The 22,647-nt window shown below is 35.9% G+C and overlaps 1 protein-coding gene across 1 annotated transcript in view; it reads left to right on the plus strand.

Moving 5' to 3' along the window:
- Positions 1-22,647, plus strand: part of CSMD1 (CUB and Sushi multiple domains 1) — a 1,107,925-nt gene that overhangs the window by 1,005,595 nt on the left and 79,683 nt on the right. The window contains exons 47-49 of the mRNA XM_017739215.1: positions 3,512-3,700; positions 7,869-8,015; positions 18,702-18,895. Coding sequence (XP_017594704.1) covers positions 3,512-3,700; positions 7,869-8,015; positions 18,702-18,895 — 530 coding nt within the window. The remainder of the gene's footprint in view (positions 1-3,511; positions 3,701-7,868; positions 8,016-18,701; positions 18,896-22,647) is intronic.

Genomic DNA, 22,647 nt, shown 5'->3' on the forward strand with positions numbered 1-22,647 from the left:
GAGGACCCCTCAGCTGGGCTCTGCACAGTGGAGGATGGGCAGTCACTGTGCCTCTGACCAGAGGCTTTTCCAACACACACCCAAAGCCTCTCCTCCCCCTCCCCTTTGGTGGAGGGTCTGTGTGAGCCTGGCAGCTGATAGCCCTGGGGCTGTGGTCCTCATCTTGGAGGTGTTAAGCCTGTGCTTTGTGACTGTCCCCAGCCCTGAGTTGTTACTTTATCTTATCTTCATCAGCAAGCAGTGTAAGGCCTCAGTCAGGGCCCCATTCAGGGTGTGTTGGTCTTCTCTGCAGCTTTTGTAATACAGTTTTAGAAGTCCTTTAAGAAAATGTTTAAGTCATAAAATATAATATTTCAGTCTCTGACATGCTGTAATATATTTTATGCATTTATAAGTAATTTATCTTCATGAACACCCATACTTGAGATAAAGTGGGGTTTTTTACCTCCCCTTTTTTGACTCGTGCATAGAATTAGCTGGTATCTGCCATGGATTCCGAGATGAGACTCCATATCTTTGTTTTGAGTGGAAAAGAATCATTATTCATTTCAGGACCCTCATCATAAAATATTCAGAAGTAATAGGAATACGGTGTACTTCTGTATCTTTCTTGATCGGATAACTGAATACTTATTAAGGTTTGATTTCTTTTTTTAATCAATGTATTTCTCTGTTATAACTGTAATATTTTAATAAGATGATTATACTGCAAATCCAGACTTCATTTTTTAGTTAACAGTAACAGCAGTAACTTAACGTTGACTGTGCCAATTAGAGTGTAAATGTAAAATAAAAGTCTGAAGTAAACTGAAAAGTTATTGTAAAATCTGCAGAGATATTAGGAGCGTCTGATCATGATTAGCCATCTATAACAATTCTTGCAAATGCTGTGCAAACTGCTGTGCTTTCTCTGGCTGTATCCTGTGAATACAGCAAAACTTTGTTACAAGGATGGCATCAAAATAAATAATCTGGTAATGAAAAATAAAAGTGCCATCGAGTGATTCAGAGACAGTAGACAATAGAACTGGAGGCATTAGAGTAAGATTCTGGTGCAGTTATTTTGGACAGACATAAGGGAGGAATTTCTTGAGGTAAATTGGGATGCACCTGATTTCCTTTCTTCAGCCAAGTTTTAATTTTAATTTTAGGAACTGAAAAGTAGAATTTCTTGGTTTTATTTCTATCCCAGCCTCCCCAGTATTACTATGGAGAAAAATGTTTAATGTAATTCTTATTTTATGATAAATCCCTAGCTTGTATTTATGAACCACATGAAATATTGGTAGATCATTTAAAAGTTGTGCTTTTAATGACCATCTTTATAGTGTTTACTCCTAGATAAATATTTGAAAGTACTCATATTGCACTTTGAAAACCTAAGTAACTGAAGGGTGGAAATATGTATTTCTGAATCAGAAATTCTGTATAACAGACTCTATACCCAGTGTGCCATATCTAGCACTGGTCAGTAATGATTTTCCAGTGAAGGATAGAAAATCCTCAAAGAAAATTAAGGCCTCAACTCAACTGTAGCTAAACCACTCTTAAGGCAGCAATGTGCTTTATATTTTGAATCCTGTAGAGCTCTTTCTTCAGTAGAATCATTCAGCCCTATTTTGAACCTATGTAAATGCCTTAAATCCACAAAGTTTTGTGCAAGAAGTTACACAATTTATTTATGTAAGGTGTGAAGTTATTTCTCTGTCTGCTTTGAACTTGGCACCTGCTGTTTTGCCTTCATGTCCTCCAGTTGTTATGGGGAAAAAAATCACCATACTTATGTCATGATTCTATAGAACAGAAGATATTTCATACCTTTAATCCTTCTTCTCATCCTTCTCAATACCCTGTCCAATTTGATTGTATTTCTTTAGGAGTGATGCAGGATGGAACTGCATTTATACCAAACTATTTGATCCTCATAGACTTGAAAAAAAATTGCTATTGCTATGCAATTTGCATAATGTATTTCAAACTAATTTTTGAACTGCCTTCTCATATTTCTACGTTTTACCTGTAATTTACAGTTGTTCATATTGTCCTTGTTTAGATCACCTTCATATTTTTTAAAGATACAAGAACACTTTCCATTTTCCTGAGCTGTGCCACTATGTTGTAGTAGTCAAAAAATATATTTATATGATAGAAGGCCAAGTTCTAGGATACTATATACGAGTCTGATGGCATATCTGACAGGTAAGAAAAATCTGTCTGCGTGACCACTTCTACATCATTCTCAATAAATGACCTCCAGAGCAGTTATAATCACACCACATCACAGTTTTCTTACAGCTCCTTTTCCCTTTCTGTCTGAGGATGGATTTTCTCAAAATGTTTGGTGCTGTGTTAACTTGCCAGGTATTTTCTAACATACAGAGCCCTAGGCACCCTAGAGAACATGCTGTCCATGTGCATGAGTTTATATTTACCAGTAGTTGAACAGTTGTGATTTCTGTTTCTACACTTGGAGCTGCTGCTCTCATCCTGTCCCTATATCCTCTTTCTACAAATATCTTTCATTTTTTAATTGCTGCTAGGGAAGTGTAGAGATGTAAGTTAAAGCATGATGAGCATTGTGACAGGAAGAAATATTCCTGTACTGGTCACAAAAATTGAGGTACCTTTATTTAAGTGCTTGGGTACTGTGCCAGATGATTTTCAGGAATGCATTTCTGTCAAGATATATTTGTGGATCTTACACAAAAAACATTTTTATAATGAACGTATATTGTGAAACTGTGGACAAAATGTATCAGACTTCAACAGGAAACAGATTTGAAAAAATCGGTCCTGCATGAGAGGCAAAATGTTAAAGAAAAACAGTGACTAACAAAACTTCCTAATCAAACCAGTGTTTAGGGTATAAAATTTACAGTATTTTAATATAGTATACTCCATTCAGTATGCAGAGATCATAAATGCCTATGAATACCAGGTGAAACTTTACCTGGTATTGTTACAAGTTCAGACTTTAAATAACAGGGGAAGTGGTTGCTAAGAAGGTCTTGGATGTCTTGGAGCATTCTGTATCCAAAATGAACACTTTACATAGAACTTGTGTACTTTCAAATGATCTGGTATGCCTAGATGTTCCAATAAGTTGTCATGCTCATGTAACAGGCTTTATTCTTAAAGCTGGGTCTTTTTTTTAAGACCTCAAATAGAAAACAATTTCCAAATGAAAAGTACCAGTACTTTTACCTCACCTGTGTGAATGATCACACCAACATATGTGAATCCCTCAACTGAAACTGCTTTGGACTCTAGCAAATTTCTTTCTGCATGGATGCTTTACTATCATTAATAAATTAATATAATATTTCCTAAATGAAAGGTTTATAAAAGTAGTCTGGTTTCGGTGCATATTATAGGGAACTTTTTTCCCTTCCATCTAGAATATGGTTTTAACATGTTTTCATTTGGAAACTGAACCTGAAGCAGGCATTTCATGGAGAAGAAGCACATTGTTTCATTGCTATTCTTAGTGTTCTTTTTGTGTCCTTTGCAGCACAATGTCCAGCAAATGAAATTCGTACAGAATCATCAGGAGTGATCCTCAGTCCAGGGTATCCAGGCACCTATCCCAATTCTCAGACGTGTTCTTGGACTATTAAGGTTGAGCCAGGATATAACATCTCCATTTTTGTAGAAATGTTTCAAAGTGAAAAGCAATTTGATGAGCTGGAGGTATTTGATGGTAAGAGAGATTTAAATTCTATCTAATTACACAAGAACAAATATTGGGCGGAGTGAGCCTTGATTTCCAGTTGTTGGGTTCATAATGCAGTGATACTGAAACTTAAACTATGATTCAGAATTCCTATTACTTTTGCCTTAAATCTAAATCTATTAGCCAATGGAAGTCCTTATAGATGTATTCAAGGCAAAGAAGATTTTAAATTTTCTTAGGTATTGTTACAGGAGGAGCACTAACAGCTGCAGCTTCCCTAGGAAAGTCACACGGTTTTCCGTTTCCTGGGAAATGCATGGAGGTGTCTGAAAGAAGAAGTTAACATGCTGGTCCATAATGGTTTGTTTCTGCTGAAGAAGTGTTTTGGGGTTATAATTCCATTTGTCCAAATTAATAAAATTATTTGAGTCTAAATACTGAAATTTGAGTTCAAATACTCTGTCTGCTTTCTCCATAGCATGAGCACACCAGTGCTGTTCACTGTTTGAATACACCACTGTTAAAGCATTCAACCATCTGTTTTGGGACAAAGAGCAGAGAAACTACCAAACCTCATGTTCTAGTGTTATTAATAGTCACCTCTCAAAGGGCCCTACTTAATTCTTATTTTCTACTACATTCTGAACTTATTATGACTTATTATGTTCTCACTGATTGACAAGGATAACTAGTCTCTGATTATTCTTAAATATATTTTTATTCATTTAGAGACCATTATCATATCTTCCTTTATTAACCAAGAATATATTATAACTATGACAGAAATGATGAATATTCACTATGGGAGTTTCACAGCATGAAAAATATTAAAAGGTCCTGTCTTTTGAGGTATCCAGGTATTCTTCTGAAACATTAAGTTTCTAATGTCTAAAATTGCTAATTTTTTCTTTCACTTTTTGGTAAAAAACATTCTAAAAAATCACAATATTTTTAATGCTTTTATAAATACCACTTCATTAGCATATTTTTTCTTCATAACATGTATGCTGGTCCAGGTGAGGTTAATACAGAAAATAGTCTGCAAAAAATCTATTAAGACTTGCTTTTCCTCCATTCTATTTTGTATCAAAGACAGTATGTAGCATGACTGGAACTTTTCTAGTGGTCTGATCTCTTTGTTTTCTTTTGAGAAATTCTGTTGAAATGGCATAATTTTACTGATGTATATTTTTGTTTTCTTTCCTCTGAATTTAAATGTAATGAAACCAGATTATCAATAATAGATCTGAGAGGAGAGTTAATGTAGTTTCTACATTTTTAAGCCCTTTAATTTCATAGCATGAAATGATATTTTTACAAATTCATCCCTACTGCAGCTCTGCAGAAGCAATTTTTTCTACCACCTACCAGCAACCTTAAGTGAAAAAGATAATGGCATATTTATAACCTCTCAACTACAGTGTCGTGTAGAGATTCCTGAGCTAGCTCTCAACAATTTGATATTCAAATATGGCACATTGCAGTGCCTTGCAGAGATACTTGCTTTTGTCCCTGTGGCCACATTAGCAATGTGCTCTGCTGGACTAATTAGTTGTACATCTCAGCATGATGAGTTTTTGGAGGCAGAAGGCAATGCTGATGTGGCATGCTGCTTCCACTGATGGCTATAACTCAGACTCAAATGTTGGTGCATTTTGCAGCAAATATATGTCATATTGTGGGGCCTTGTGTGGTTTAAGACAGTGAACTTTATCTAGATTAGTAGAACTGCACTGACCTATCTATAATAGGTAAAGATACATCATCAAACTTTATGCAGAATCTGTATAAAGATTTGCAACACAAATTTTAGAGAATTAGGGTTGCTAAGGCACATGTCTCTGGTTGCCTTGTAAGGCAGCTTTGGAATGCAACCCACAGCAGGGACTACACCTACCTGACTGCACTGTACATTATGGTGCTTCAGTAGCTGGATGATGATCAGGACAGGCATCCAGTAACTGAGGTCACCATGGTCAACTGGGTCACCAAGCCATTCCTACTTACCAGTCATACCCTTAGAAAATCCTACCTGGATTCTAAACCAGAGAAGCCATAAATGTTATATGAACATAATTATTAAAATATTTTGAACTTGAAAACACTGCATTCATACTATTTACACTTAACAGCATTCATTTAATACAGAAAATATTCTTCTTTTCTCTCTGAAATAAACCAAAACCTATCACTGAAAATAAAAGGAAATGTCAACTTTTGTCTAATGTTCAAGAGAACATCATATGACAGATCACCACACCAGAAGCTGAATATTTATTTCCTTATATAGACACACTCTGAAATAATAATTAAATAAATGTCAGTTTCAAGAAAAACTGAGTCATGCTGCTGACCTTCCTGAACACCATCTGAAGAGCTGACTGCTAGGTAAGGTACAGACACTAAAACTCAGCTCCAGGAACAACAAAGCAAACTAAAAGACATTGAATCAATCCTCTGATCTCCCAATGACTAAAAAATGTGGTGTGGCATATGGCGCTGAAAACTAATTTCGTGATCACTAATAAGGATCACCTACCTATCACCTACCTCTTTGTAGGTAGTTTATTTGTAGAAATCCCTTTTTTAGTCCCTTAATATGAGAATTTTGAAATAACATTTACATTCCAAACTGTAACAAGTGTATTAAACAGATTTACAAACCTAAAGTGAAGCTCAGAGTAACTGAGTCAAATGTCATCTTCTAAATAATTTTTTCAAGCAAAAACAGGAATTGACCCTAGCATCCCTTATCATTTATCCTACACTGTAACCATCAAAGACTAACTCCCTAATATGATAAACAAACAAGTCATGAAGCATTTTGATGCGGGCATGCTGAGCAACCTATGCCTAAAACAATGCTTATTTGTTCTTATTTTGTGTATGCATTCAGAATTTGTTAAGTAATACTTAGTTGTAGTATTGTCATTAGGGTGACTGAAATGCAGTTCCTAAGAACTGGGAGGTAATGTTAATATTTATGGTTTTGTGGCTTCCATAGCCTCCCTTTTGTACCTGAAATGTCCCAATCAGAAAATACACCTTTTTTATTGAACTGTATGGGGCTGACAACAATTGTATTCAACTTTTAGGTGTCATTTGATTCAGTTTTATTTTTGTATTCTCATGTAACATAAGAAGACCTGATCAGGCTGTAGCTGCTCAAACTCAGCAAAAAAATGAATGAAGAAGCTCTTTATTTGTAATAGCAACTCTGACCAAGATAATGTTGGTTGAACATGGCTTTCTTAGAATTGAAAAAGCATGGAGCAAAAGACATAGTGAGCATATGGAAGGGAGTGGTTCAGCTGTAGAAAACATAACCTTCATATGGAGGAAAAAAATGCCATTTCATGTTGTAGAAAGCTTCCAGTTGGAGATTGGATTGATATATGGATTTTTTTCTCTTTCATATATGTTGTTAGATAATTAGTCCTGAAATCATTATCTATGCCTCTAGGATTTTATTGTGGTTTAGGGCCAGGACACATTTTTTCAGCATCTTGTATTTACTGTAAATGTATATCTTTCTACACTAAAATGAAACTATAATAAACATATTAATTAACAGAACTGAGTCGTAGAGAAGTGTATAAATTTGTAGCACTTGTACATATCTGTATTCCACAGTGACACAGTGATGATCTTACATGTGACAGGTTTTTTTAGCTACTGTGTTCACTATGTAACATGGTGGTGTTTAAATTATGCAAGATGTACAATACCAAAGAATGTATACATTTGAAATATGTATACAAAATAAATTTGTATACATATTTCTAACTCACTAGTTATAAAAAAGCTTAAATAAATAATAGATTTAAAAGGGCAAGGAGCAGAAACCCAACCTTATTCAATGTAATTGTGCCAAATAGAAATGAATATTTTTTTTTCAATCCACTACTTTTTTCAGTGTTTATGGTGAAATCACTAACTGCTTTATATTTCAATTTGTTTGTACCAAGATTTTTTTATCTTGGAAATACAAAACAATTATAGTGCTCTCTAGTGAAAACCTAAAACCAGATGGACAGCTTAAACAGATATATGCTAATTATTTCTCTGACAAGGATGTGTCAGGCTATTTCCTATTCTACCGTGTTCACATTCACAGCTGAGTTAAAATATGGAAAGAATTATTTAAACTCATAGTACTTTAAAACTTCAATAGTGTCTTAATTCCTCTCTGAAGGTTCTTCTGGGCAAAGCCCTTTACTGGTTGCTTTAAGTGGAAATCATACTGGGCAACTGAACTTCACAAGCAGAATGAATCAGCTGTATCTCCGCTGGTCAACTGATCATGCAACCAGCAAGAAAGGATTCAAGATCCGTTACTCAGGTAACTATTCATGCTTTCCATTAAATTATACTTTGTGGGTATACTGTTGTCCACCTATACTTAAAGCCATGACAACTGTTCAGCATCAAATAGAACTTGTAATATAATGTCTGTTTCTCTGAAGATAATTTATTATAATGTACATTTTAAGGATATGTAATCATTCTATTGTAAGTTTAAGGTAAGCACAGAACTTGGTCTTTCCATTTTTTTCCAGTGTGCCAGAGATTTCCAGATTAATACTTCTTCAATTAATACTCCTCTTTGCACCTGTTCTCTTGTCTTATCAGACCTGGAGAGAGGCCTTTGAAATGTAGTGGTAGGGATAACCCTTAGATTTACACAGAAGTACTCAGACATGAGAATTTTTGGTCCTGAAATGCTGTGTGGTGCTTCAGCTGCAATTCAGTACACAATTACTAGGTTTACAATTTCGTAGAGTTGCAGTTCACAACTCTCATTACTGTGGTTTTCTTCATGTACAAATAAATGGAAAACTGGGGGGAGGGGGGGGTGTGGAAATAAGCCCCTCATTTCTTCAATAGGCTTGAATGTTACCATTCAAGGTATGTCAATCATACCAGAATATCAATCTGGTATGGTGGTAACATGAAAATACATAAGTAGTCTATCTAAATAGTGCCAAAATTATCTCCCTTATTAATAATAAAAATTAAGAAGAAGCATACTGCAGTACTGGATTATATGTTATGTGTAGACATATTGACCCTTACTCATTTTGCAGCCTGTTTATGATGTTTCCACACATACATCTACAGACACATTGCTGCTAAAAGGCTTGGCTTAGAGATCATTTACATGATGTGAATAGTGTGTGTGAGAGATAAAGGTGATAATTGCTGTCATTAACATTTGCTTTTTCTCTGTTTGGACTTGATCAGCAATGTAAAGGTTGTGTGTGTTAATTTTGGTGGCTAATAATTGTCAGTATAAATTACGTAGAGAAAGGAATACTAAGAATGTTTTAGCAGAACATTTCATAAAGCACCAGGTATCTCCCATTTAGTCATGCTCTTTGGGGAGACAGTTTTTGGGAAGCTCACTCCTTTTCTGTACCATCCATGCACTGCCTGTCTAATTTCTGGAAAGTTTCTCTTGTTACTGAAACATAAGATTAGGGATCAGCTCAGAGCATAATAATTATTGTTCAGGGGATTTAAAAACTAAGCAGAAACTGTGAGAAGTCAAGAAAAAAATCAGTCAATTAAAGCATTATCTTCACCTGCACCTTTGGATGATTACTACAGGCAAACTGAAGCTGAGGGATGGGGAAAGTTGTTTTCAAGCATACTGGAGATTTTTTCCATAGTAAAAAAGCAATTGCAGGACTTAATAGATGGATTGAGAGTGTGCAAGAGGGAACAAAGAGAACCTGTTGCATCAGAGTCCTCAAGTGCGGCAGTGAAGCGAGTGGGCTTTCAGTCATTAATTCAAAGTGAGGAAGTAATATCAGGGTTACATTAGTAGACTTAAGGTAAAGAATTTGTTTTGTAAGTATCAAATTATTAAGGAGACTAATTTTTGAGGAATGGGAAATTATTTTGTACCGTTGCATGTACACAAAACATGCTTTGCAGTACTGAAGAAGTGGTCTGTAATTGCTAGGCTCAATCATGGCACTAGCTATGACTAACAATAAAATTGGAGGACTGGAAACAGATATGCAATCCTTATGGCTACGTTTTAGGAACAAACAAGAGTTTAGCTTTTTCCGTTTCACTAACAGTCAGTGCCTCCCTTTTTCTCTAAACTTCTGTCCATTTTACATGAGATTCAATTGAAATAATCAGCATGAAAGAAGAGTAACAGTGAGCAGCAGCATAAACAATTGGAATTGAATCCTAATGAGGGAGAGCAACATCATGAAAGTAGGAAAAATACAAGATCCCAAAAAGGCTATTGATACTGTGGCAGCTGTGACTAAGCCAGCAGGCTCCCTCATGATGAAGAACCTATTGAAATGTATTACTGCCCTCGCATAACCCTTCTCCAGCTATGTCTGTGCACAAAATTTTGTAAAATGTGGTTTTGTCACAGCTAGATTTCACTTGTAGATACAAATTTTATTCACTGTTAGAAAGTGCTAGAAGCTTTTATGGGAATGCTTAATATTTTCTTTAGCATACAACCTTAATTGTGTAAGCTGTTTGCTTATTATTAGTATGTTTGCTATCATGTAGTATAAGGCTTTTTGCTAAATCTCAGTAGAAAAAAGCTGTAGCATTACAGGAGATGGGTATTCTTTTAAAGGCTTTGACATATTATAGAGGCAATAGCATAGATTTTAGTCTAAATTATACATTTCCTAACTGCACTAATGCCTAGATATTAAATGGTCTCTTTCTTAATCTACAGAGTATCTGCATAGCATCCCTCAATTATTTATAACCCTACATGCACATTTCTATCCATGCAAGCTAGGGTAAAAGCATAACTAAGAAGAGGCAGATGATTTTTTTTCCCCAATTATTGGTAGAAGGAGATAAAGTGCACTACAGTACCTGGCATATCTGCTGGAGGCACGAGGACTTGGGAACAAGATGGGTACTTCATTTGCTACTTTTCAAGTTGACGTTGCCACTATAACATTTACAGGCTTTTGTTTAATTTTTGGTTAGTCATTCAAGAGTAAATAAATCAAGTGGTTACTTAGCTAATTTTTAATTTCCTGCCAATAGAACTATTTAACCTTGTGCCTTGGGTTAAAGTGGCCAGGTTTTTGTAGCGGGGGGGGGGATCCAAGTATGTCTTCTGTGAGAAGCTGCCAGAAGCTTCCTCCATGTCCAAAAGAATCAGGTCCAGCCAGTTCCAAGATGGACCCATGGCTGGCCACGGATGGTGGTAGTGCCTTTGCAATAACATACTTTAAAAAAAAATATATATACTCAGCAGCAGCTAGAAGGAGTGAGAATACATGAGTGACAACTCTGCAGAAACCAAGGTCAGTGAAGATGGAGGGGGAAGAGGGTCTCCAGGTGCTGAAGCTGCTTTTCCCCTGCAGCCCATGGTGAAGACCATAGTGAAGACAATGGTGAGTCAGGCTGTCACCCTGCAGCCCATCGAGGTGCATGGTGGAGCATATCCACCTGCAGTCCCTGGAGGATGCCATGACAGAGCAGGTGGATGCCTGAAAGAGGCTGTGAGCCTGTGGGAAATCCATGCTCCTGGCAGGACCTGTGGTCCCACAGAAAGAAGAGCCCTAGCTGGAGTAGATCTGCTGGCAGAACTTGTGACTCCATGGGGGACATGAACTGGAGCAGTCTGTTACTGAAAGACTGCAGCCTGTGGAAGGGACTCATGCTGGAGCAGATTCTGAAGAACTACAGTCTGCGAGAAGCACTCATATTGGAGAAGATCATGGAGGACTGTCTCTTGTGGGAGGGACCCATGCTGGAGCAGGATAAGAGTGTGAAGAGTATTCCCCCAAATGAGAAAGGAGCAGCAGAAACAACATGTGATGAACTGAGTGCAGCAGTGATTCCCCTTCCCCTGTGCCAGGGAATCTGGAGTGAAGTTGAGCCCTGTATTGCTCTTTAACCCTAACACACCACTAAGGCCCACCCAGCTGCTTGCTCACCCCCCTCCCACAGCAAGATACAGGATGGGGTAGAGAATCAGAAGAATAAAATTGAGAACTTGTGGGATGAGATAAATAGGTAACATTTAATAGGTAAAACAAAAGCTGCACACACATTCAAATCAAAACAAGGAATTCATTCACCACTTCTCATTGACAGGAGTTCAGCCATTTCCAGGAGATCTTGCAGGGCTCCACCAGTCTTAACGGTGACTTGAACATAACTTGCAACCTTGGTCCTTCCTTCTTCTTCTCACAGCTTTTATTGTTGAGCATGACACCATATCTTATGGACTATGTCTTTGGTCAGTTGGGGTCAGCTGTCCCATCTGTGTCCCCTCCCAAATTCCTGTGCACCCCCAGCCTCCTTGCTGGTGGGGTGGTGTGAGAAGCAGAAAAGGCCTTGACTCAGTGTAAGCCCTGCTCAACAATAACATCCCTGTATTATCAACACTGTTTACATCAGAAATCCAAAACACAGCCTCATATTAGTGCCTATGAAGAAAATGAACTGTATCCTAGACAAACCAGCATACCTGGTAAAAAAAGAGAGGAAGGGGAGGGCAGGTGGGGCAGAGGCTTTTCAAAATTTAGTTTTATTTCTCATTATCTTACTCTGATCTGATTGGTAAAAAATTAAATTAATTTCCCCAAGTCAAGTCTGTTTTGCCCATGAAAGTAACAGCTGAGTGATCTCTCCCTGTCTCTTTTGCAGCCCACAAGCCTTTTGTTATATTTTCTCTCTCCTGTGCAGCTGAGAAGGGGAGGGATTCAGCGGCTTTGATGTGTACCTGGCATCTAGCCAGGATTAATCCAGCACACCTTTATCATGCTCTTTTAACCTGATATGTTATTGCAAGAACCCTAATTCTTCACCGTTCATTTGTTATTTTTAAGCTTTGGACATGTTAAACAAGTGTTCCTACTCTCTCTCTATTTCAATTTACAATAAAAGAATATTGATTCGTTTGTGTTTACATTTCCCAGTAGATGGCTAGAAGTGACAAGGGAACTGTGTGAAGAAGTTCATCAGACTCTGTATAATTGTTTCTTCTCTGATTCACAAACTTTTAGGTGGTGATTTGCACAGCAGGAAGGTCACAGTGGAGGTTTATACAGTACCGTGAATCAAGAAAAATAGGCAGGACGATTTATAAATGTTGAAACACCAGCAAGAATAGCTGTCATATAAATAGCAGGTTATTTAGTCAGATATTTAATTTTTGAAGGGGCAGGCATTGACAATTATATCACTAAAGAGGGAATAGGCCTTTACAAATTTGTCTTGTCTTTTCATGTTGTTTATTTGTTAGATTTAAATAAAATGCAAAAGAAAAAGAGTGACAGCCTGATCCCTTTTTGTTGCTTGGTTGAGTATTGTTCTCCATTTTGATCCTATACATTGCAAAGTGAAAAACCACATATGGAATGGAAGGTCCATTAATTAAGAAAATTGTTTAGTAATCAGAAAAGGTATATTTAGTTTTCTTGTGTGACCTTAACCTACTCACTTAAGCCAGTGTCCAATTTCTTATCTATAAAGTGAGTATGACAGTAACTCTCTACTACATCGGATATTTAAACAATAGCAGCACAAAGACATAAGATTCCCCAGTAATATGGTGATGAGGACAATTAAGTATCCAAAAGGGAAAGTTATAAGGAAGCAGTATAGTAAGCGGAGACTTTTTATCTCTCAACATAAAATCCAGCATGTAAGCTAAACAAAGCACTGTGGGATTTGAAGGAACGTTTTTCGTTTATTTATTATTTCAAAGATAGTACTGTTTCTGTGAATAGTTATAAATATCTTCTTCATATTAGTTTTTTGACTACTGATCAAAGATACTTCTGGGAAATCAAGTCCTTTGCTAAAATAAATTATTTGATAAAATTTTGTATTATTCAATGTAGAGACTGAGTTCCACAAAATATCTGGGGGGGATTGGACATTGAGTTTAAAAGAATTTTAATTTTTAACTGGGAGTCATTTAATTGAACTTCCCTGAGACAGAGTGTCTCAAACAGCAAAAAAACCTCTCAGCAGAAATGTTTAAAAGTTCCAGCTATTAAGAGAATATGCTTTATTAGAAGGAAGAGTGTGGTCCTGCAAATGCAAGATCAGTGTTTATCTGCGTTGTTGTCCACACATCCATTGTCTACTGATATGTGATTTAGCTGGAAGCTATTATCTTGTTGGCGTTCAGTTGCAAATTACAAATGCTCTGATGTTAAGTGAGCTGAATGTTTTGATTATAAGTGAGCTGAAAATGTTCAGTATGTTTCCTTGCAAAATACACTGTTATCTAAGTGGTCTTGAAAGAATGTGGATGATATGTCGTTTGGAAAAGTAAATTAAATATATGACAGTAAAGTTACTTCAGTCACTGGAAAGGTCATAAAAGTTTATCACATTCTGTGGTAAAACATTGTCATTCCTAGATGACAGCACTCCTGTGTCATTACACCTATTTCAGCTAAGCCTCATGAGATTCCAGGACAGAGTCCCCTTTCAGAAACTGGCTGGGAAAAGACCAGCATTTTATCACAGTGGTCCTTGACACAAGGCTGCAGTATTTTATAAGTTCATGGTATGGATTTCTGCTTAAGCTCAAAATTTTCAGTTGACAGTGGCTGCAGTTTTCAGTCTGGCATTCTTCAAGTATTTGCTTACACTTCAGGTCTTCAGACATTTATTTATTGCTTTGTGTTCATATGTTCATATGTCAGTTCCTGATCCTAGAAGTTGTGTGTGCTTTATCCTGGGCTCTGAAGGGAGTTCAGTTTAAAGAACAAATTAAAAATTACTACACTATAGATTAAGAAAGGAATTGTATCTGAATTTACCACTATTCCTTTACTGTATCAACATGTGTACTTTCAGAGTTGTAAAATAAAAAATTTTCAGAATTTTTAGATAGTCTGCTTAAAATGCTTTTCTTCATTTCATGCTATCTATAGCTTTAGATACAATACATTTTTTTGAGTATCACCCTTTTCTATACATATTATGCAGCCTTGGCAGCACAAAATACTGTAGTTTTAGTAGGACCTTTACATGGATGTGGATTATAGGCAGTGCTTGCCTGTAACCTCGTTGTTGGCTTCTGACTTACTACTAGACTACTGCCACTACTTTAAAATGTCATTAATAAACATTTCTGTAAGAGTGGAAGATGGTTCTGATCTATGTTAAATAACTGTTTTAAACATAAGTTATCCAAACATATATGGTTTGCATCACAAAATGCATGTTACGGGTTTCAGAGACACTATTAACAGTCATGAAACTGTAAAGTTTGGTACTCTGGGAGCACAGCCCCTTTCTGATATGTGGAATCTTTTCTGTACTGCTATCTGGTGAACTGTTCATTGTACTTCAAGGAATCCACCTCACTTCATGTAGTCCCATTCACCATACTTTTTTGTCCCAAACCTTATACTCATTCTGGTCAAAGTACCTTTGCTAAGACAGTCTAGCTGTGTTCCCCAACCCTTCTTTCTGTCACCCTTTATCCACCCCTTTCTACAAATCACAGTCTACTTTTAGTGGAAAACATAAGATTTTTCTTTAACCAGCTTTTATCTATTTTCTTTCCCATCTAGCTTATCATCTTAATTTCCCTTGCTTCCTCTTTACAATGACTCCCCTAATTTGTTATCCTGCTCCTTCCTTTCTTCTGTCCCTGATCTTCTCTTTGTCTCCCACTAGTCAATTTCATTTGATTTTATGATTTTTTCTTTCTAGTTTCTTTCCCCGAATCATATTTTACTCTGAACACAATCTCAGTCTCTGATGCATCAATCCTTTTGGTACCACTTCAAACAGCTAACCAAATCCTTCTCTTTCTGTCATTTTCACCCCTTTCTCCTGGCCTCCAATGCCTCCCTTACTATTTCTTATCTCTTTGCACAATCTGTCATGGCTGTTCTTCTTCACGGCTCTTAAATCAGCACCTTTGTGTCAAATATTCTTTCTCTTTTTTCTCCAGTTATAACCTCTCTATCCTGTCAAACACATCCTATCATTTTATATTCACACTTGAACATCTGCCTTTAACTTTCACAATGGCAGATGCCCACAAAGCTTTACCAAGACATCTCAGTTCCCAGATCTCCCCTTGCCTATTTCCTCCAGGTCCATGCAGCTGCTGCCACTCACTCATCTTGGATTGTCAGGAAAAGTAAGCATTAGTAACAGTAGGTTGAAGAGATGACTGAAAGCAGCAACTATACAGGAGTCATCAAGGTGTCTGGGAAAGGAGGATATAGTCTTCTGTAGAAGATCTGCAACAATAAACTTTAGAAATTAAGTATTTTTAAAGGGTTGTTGGAGTAAATTCTGAGTCATATTGCTGTTTTGTCTCCCTCCTTGTTTTCTTCTACCAGTTTCTTAGTTCAAAAGATTTTTTTTTGCTTTACTTTTTCCCGAACACCACTTGATTCACTGGACAGCTTGAACCACGCCTTTGGACTCAAGACATTATTAATTGTTACAACATAAGCAACAATTATGACTGATAAATTTCCCCTTTGGATCCCAAGGAAATTTTCAGTATTTCAACATCATTCTGTGTAATTCAGCAGCCTGACTGTTCCATATTTCATGCCATTTTAAAGCTATTCTCTCTGGATGTTCATACATATTTATTGTTGTAATTAGCCACAGCTAAAACATAGTAATAAATACCCTGGCAACTAGAACACAAAGTTTAACATTTTATGCTAAAAAACTTGTTATGGGTAAAAAACCCTATGCTTTTATGTCTAGCCAAGAATTTACTGTTAGAATAACTGAATGTTAGCAGTTTAATAAAAGAATTACTAGTCCAGATTAAATGATTATAGGAGGAGATAGAAAAAAGAAGACATGAAAGGTACTATACAGAAAAACAGTATGGTTAGAATTGTTATACAGTATTAGTGGGCTACAGACAAATATTTTCTGTCTAGAATTGCAGTACTGATGTAATAAATTTGGAATTTTGACTGAATTGAATATTTTGTTTATGGCTCACCTGCTGTTCTTAAGATCTAGGATATTTAAAATTAAATAGCACTTACTGGAGCTGATTTTAGAGATCTTAATCTGCTTGTTTTGCAATAACAATATTACTTATTCTTCAATATGTCAAAAGGAAAATTAAAGCCATGTTTATTGTGTTTCTTTAAAAGTCAAGTCCCCTTTTAAATAGTAATTTGATAAGTAATGTAATTTAATTAGGCATGCAAGTGAGTGTCACCATGCTTATAAAGGACACAGAGCATGGCCCCAAACAATTCTTTTACTGGACCATCTTGGCTTATTAATTTTCATTCTGGTTTTATTTTTTTCCTTTATGATTTAGTGGGGTTTTTTTTCAAATAATCTCCAAGTGAAAGAATGTATAGAAATAACATTTCAAGTAGAAATAATGTTGCTTAATTGAGAACTATATAATACAATTCCAACAGATGACAACATTTTTCAGCATCTTTAATGTTGGACTTAGCTTTACTGCTTATGTTGGGTGTTATTGCTTAGAAATATTGACTTTGATATACTCCATCTAAATCTAGACATTTAAAGGAAACATTTCAGTTAGGAATATTATCAACTCTATGACCTCTGTCAATGAACAAAAACATTATTCTTTAGGTGGTAATTGATACCACAGGTGCGCCTTAAGGTGACAAAATACACATTAAAAATAAAAATTAAAAAATAGAGCTAGATATTGAAAGCTGTATACCAAAATCTATATGCGCTTGTGAAAACAAAACAAAATGACTTCTACTGGATAATTGTCTACAGAAGATAAAATGAACATCACGGTATACCTAAGATACACTTCAGTATGATGGAGGGAGTATTCTAACAGTAGTTGCAGTCTCAGTGTCTTTGGTATTGACATTTAATTCTCATTGGAGCTCAACACGGTCTTCCCTGTGAAGAATGTTCATAGGCTCATTTCAGCAGTGGATGTTCAGTCAGGTTTATTTTCAGCAAGCCATGGTCCTGCCATGCTGCTTCTGAAAAGATAATGTCAGTAAGCTTGACATGGTGCATACCTGCTTCAGTACGTAGTGACTTGTGCTTCAGTGTGGAGTCCAGGTAATTATTTCATATTGCTTTTATCCAGGGATAAATGTTTGCATTCTACAAACAGATTTATGTTATAACTCTGCATATAGTGTGTCAAACTATACTGTACTACTGCTTGATCTGAGTCTAGATCAAGTACCCATATTCCATCCTTACAGACAGATCCTGCAACCTTATTTTAAAAGATGGTTTTCATTACTCACTTTTGACACAAAAAAAAAATTGTACTTTTTTTACTTAGCACATATCTAATAATTTCCACTTATATGTCACAGGTCCTCGAGTACCATACTAGTCATGAAAACCTCTCTGTAGAAAATATTAGTAGAGTAGTGATTAAAGTTTAGCAAGGTTTACTTTCATTTCAAAACTGAAACAGGTGCATTCTATCTTACTTCGTATGAAGTGTAAATTCAACATTTAAGAACTTACACTCAGTTAAGTTACATTATTTTCATAAAAAATAATACAATTGCCAAGTAATATCTTTGTGAGAACATGTACAAAAAAAAGCCTCATTTCAATCTGAAAAAATACATCTGAAGAATCAGTGTACTGTAATTTGCCTTATAAATTTTTAACGTATTTGACAAAATGTTTAAACTTTGACTTAGATGTCTAAGTGCACTGAATTTTTTAATAAAGCTGCATAATTGGTTTTGCATAGTGTGTAGCTCAAAGAATAACTTTGTATCTATAAAGTTATCAGATTTGAAGTAGACTTTACTAAGTGTGAGCGAACTTACTGAACATTCAATATGCTTCATGATTGTAGCTTCCTTATATGCAGTAATATAAACTGGTTTGTGATTATAAATTTTGGGTTTGAACTTGTTTCTTTATAAGTAGTCTGAATCTTCATTGAGGATTCCAAAAGTACTGTAAAGGTTTCAGTATTAATTTTAGTGGTATTCAAATTTTTCTCATATAATAAATAATCTTAATTTTGTACATTAAGGGCATTTGATTTGTTTTTAATAATGTCAATTTTTTTGATGTTTAGCTCCTTATTGCAGTTTAAACCCTACCTTGAGGAATGGTGGAATTATAAATAAAACAGGTGGTCCTGCTGGAAGCAAAGTTCGCTATTATTGCAAACCTGGGTATAGAATGATTGGTCACAACAATGCGACGTGCAGGCGCCATCAAAATGGCATGTACCAGTGGGATTCTCCTGTGCCAATCTGCCACGGTAAGGTACTGCTTTCTTCTTGAGTAGGCTTCTATAATTTCATTGCAAGGCTATTTCACAAAACAGAGACACAACATTGTCAATGGTTCTGTATGCCAAGAGAGACACTGACATCATGACCTGATCCAAACACCTATTGACTTGTGTATTTCATGTGTAAAGAACTGAAGTATTAAGAACTATTCATGCAGTCAAATACAGACCAAATGAAAAATATGTTTTCAATACTTTTTCTTTAGTAATGTACATACCTATAAACAGACCACAGGTCATTATATTGTATCACAGAACATCTTGTAAAATTCAGTAGTTATAAGGAATTACTTTATTATTTTAGAAAATCACTTCATAACCAGTTCTTTAAAGACATAATCTGTAACTTCTTTTCTCTCCCTCTCTTTTTTTTCTTTTTGAATATCCTGAAGCTGAAACAGGGTCTATTTTAGCTTGCTGCTCTTGGTAAGAGTAGTTACTGTTTGTCAAACGTATATGCCCCATCCCTGGAAGTGTTCAAGGCCAGGTTGGATGGGGGTCTGAGCAACCTGGTCTAGTGAAAGGTATCCCTGCCCATGACAGGGGTTTGGAACCAGATGGTCTTTAATGTCCCTTCCAACCCAAGCTATTCTATGATTCTGTGATAATATCAGGGACCTGGGGAAGAGGAATAAGGCTGCAAATTCTATCCATATCATATATGGCCTATTGTAACTTTTGTCTGCTTCTAGTCTGCTAGATACAGAATGAAATTATGATAGCACTCATATTTAAGAACATGATTTGATTAACCCTTGCATTTACTTGTTTTTAACTTTGTAAGACATTAACATCAGTTTTCCATGTCTCCTTCAAGAAAATATTTTGCTTGATGTTCCATCAGTGATGGTTCAGATATTTCTAAAAAGACCATAAGATGGGAGTTCTCTTTTGTGAATTACAAAAAAAAAAAAAAAAGGCCAGCTGAGATTTGGCATGATGCTTTTCTGTTGGGAGCTATTTTGCCGGCTAGCTGGCAGGTGTCTTTTCTCAAAAGGTACTGAAATTTTGGCATTTTAATCTGCAGCTCAGTTACTCTAAGCATGTGAGGATAGAGACAGTATTCTGTGTGTACTTGTTAGACTAGGGGAGTTTGGCCCATAAACTTTAGGAGGCCCTATATTAAACTTCTCTCCGGAATTTAGGATCTCGTGATTCCTCAGCTGTCAGAAATTCTGTGCAAATATATCCCTTATCTTTCTACCACTCATCTATCCAGACGAGATTAGCCTGCTACTGCTACTTCCACTATTGTTCAACCAAATAGCACAGTTCTGTATAATGAAAATATGATCCAGCACTTAAAATTTCTTAAATAGTCTGATATTTTTCATAGTTTCTTTTTTTTTAGAATGTTCTAATGTTAAGTGTGGCTTTTTACATTTCTAGTTTTTATATTTTATGTTCACATTTTTGTGTTCACAATGGCAGAGAAAGTGTTTGAAATTTGCCATTCTAACCTTGAAAATTATGTCCAAACATAATGAGGTGTGTGAATGGAGAAAAAAGTTCTTTGCACAATTTAAGAAGAAAGTCCCCACTTTTAAGGACAGAACAGAATTCACAGAAAGGAGAAGGAAAAATGTACAGATGTGTGCAGGACTTGACATAACGTCCCAGGACTTGATAGTGGATAACCAGGAGTCAAAGAGTCTCAGAAAGTAATAGATTCTGAACAAAACTTAAGCAAACTGAAGAAAATCCTAAAACACTTCAGATACTGTGTCTGCCTGTATTTCATCACTATGTGCAAGAAGGAGCTTTGATATTTTAGCAATCTAGCTTGTTCACAAATAATTTTTTCTTGAATTTTAAGCTGTATTTATAATTTCACCAATATATGTGGCTGCGGGTGTGTAGATTTCTGTAAATAGAGGGAGAAAAAATATTTACAAGATAAGGTGTTTAATCTTTACTATAAATTTCTTATAAATGTAAGATTCCTCATTTTAATATATAACTTTACAACTCTGGCACAATTATTCCAACTTGTATGTCTGAGTGAGGCATATGTTTTTCAAAAAACTGTGAAATGGAGAGCATATTTCAAAATTTATTCAGTATGCTTTCTCTTTGAAAATTAATTAAACTTACACATTTGGTCCAGCTCATGGATTTCGTTATAGGATCTTTCTAAATAAAAATGCCTTTGATTAGTTCAGAAATTTCTGTAAAACCACTCCTGCAGGGTTACATTTGTAATTAATAAGTTGGCTGTGTCAGATTAATTTTTGAAATCAAGTTTGATCATACTATCAAAAAGAGGAATTATTTTTTGCATATCTATTACAACAACATCTAATTTGAATATGAACACATCTAATATGAGTTAATCTGATAGGGTCAGAAGATATTTTCAATTCCAGTCTTCTCAAATGCAAATGCTTGTAATAATGTCCTGAATGCTGTATAAAGAACTTGACTCCTATCTAGGAAATTAGAACTTACTGTTATTGCTTTTATTTCATTTGTGAAGTGAAAAGAGAAACATGAGTCATATTGCATTCAAAATAGATATGGAGAGAAATTAACAATTATATAATAACAGAAAGCTGCTGAGAGGAAATAGTAAGGCCCCAGTAACAACACTGACAATGACATATGTCATCTTTGCCACTGATTATCCTAGGTGTAGATTGCTGTGCTGGGGTAGAAGAGGAAGAGAAGACTGAGGCTGGGGATTAAGAGATGATAAGAGAAAATATAAGAAAAGCTTGGCAAGAAGAGCAGTTAGAATGAAAAACTGAAAGCAAGTTGTCAGGTTCAATATGGCTCAACAGTGCTGGGTTGCAGGAGTCTGGAGGCTGAGACATGGTACCAGAAAGAGTGCAACAGAGTGGCCGTGTTCATCTGGCAGGCATGAGCAAATGCCCCTCTTTATCCCACCTCTTCTTCCTATACAGGACTCAGCTTTTGACTCTGTTCTTCCTGATTTATCCCACTCATTCTTAAAAGAGCTAAAAATAATTTTAAAGAGCCTTGAAAAACCCTTGGCCGCTTTTCACCGTTTGAATTACTCCCTAGTAGGTTTAGAAAAGAAAACTGGAGGTACCTACTTTAAGGAAGTTCTCATCTGGATTGTAAGTACTTGGAAAGCCTCAATATCTGTGACACAGTAATGATAAAAATATATCTGATGCCAACAGTTCCTTCTTAAAATGCTGATTCTGGGTACTGCCATTATGGATACCTCTGTGCTTGAAGTGCATAGATGTACATTGTGGAGCTAGAGACCTTTGTACGTTTTGCTGTACTGAAAAAAAGATTATTCCAGGACCATGACTGTATTCCATGTCTACACTGGGAGACTGGGCTTGAAAATACCCATTTACAGTTTGCACAAGACCTATGACTCTGAGGCCGCCAAACTACTTCCTCATAAAATTAGGTGTTCTGTGGTTTTGGGCATGGAATTAAACTTGGACCTTTTGCCTTTTTGGTAAACGTTGCTATGCACAAATGTCCCTCCTTAGCACACAGTCTTAAAAATGTGAGGTAAGTAGCAGATTAAAAATACCAAATTCCAGCTACTTCTTATAGATCAGTGACCATATTTCAGAATATAAAACAATAAATATATTATGCTAGACTAAAAAAGCCCAGAAATTTCAGGGGAAACCTGGTAACAATCTTTTAATAAGCTAAAAGTAGTTCCAGAGATGAATGAAATAATGAATCTGTGTTCTTTCTAGATAGAGGAATTACAGCTGACCTTACTTTAACA

The sequence above is a fragment of the Corvus brachyrhynchos genome, unplaced genomic scaffold, assembly GCF_000691975.1.
Source record: "Corvus brachyrhynchos isolate BGI_N302 unplaced genomic scaffold, ASM69197v1 scaffold136, whole genome shotgun sequence".
Lineage (NCBI taxonomy): Eukaryota > Metazoa > Chordata > Aves > Passeriformes > Corvidae > Corvus > Corvus brachyrhynchos.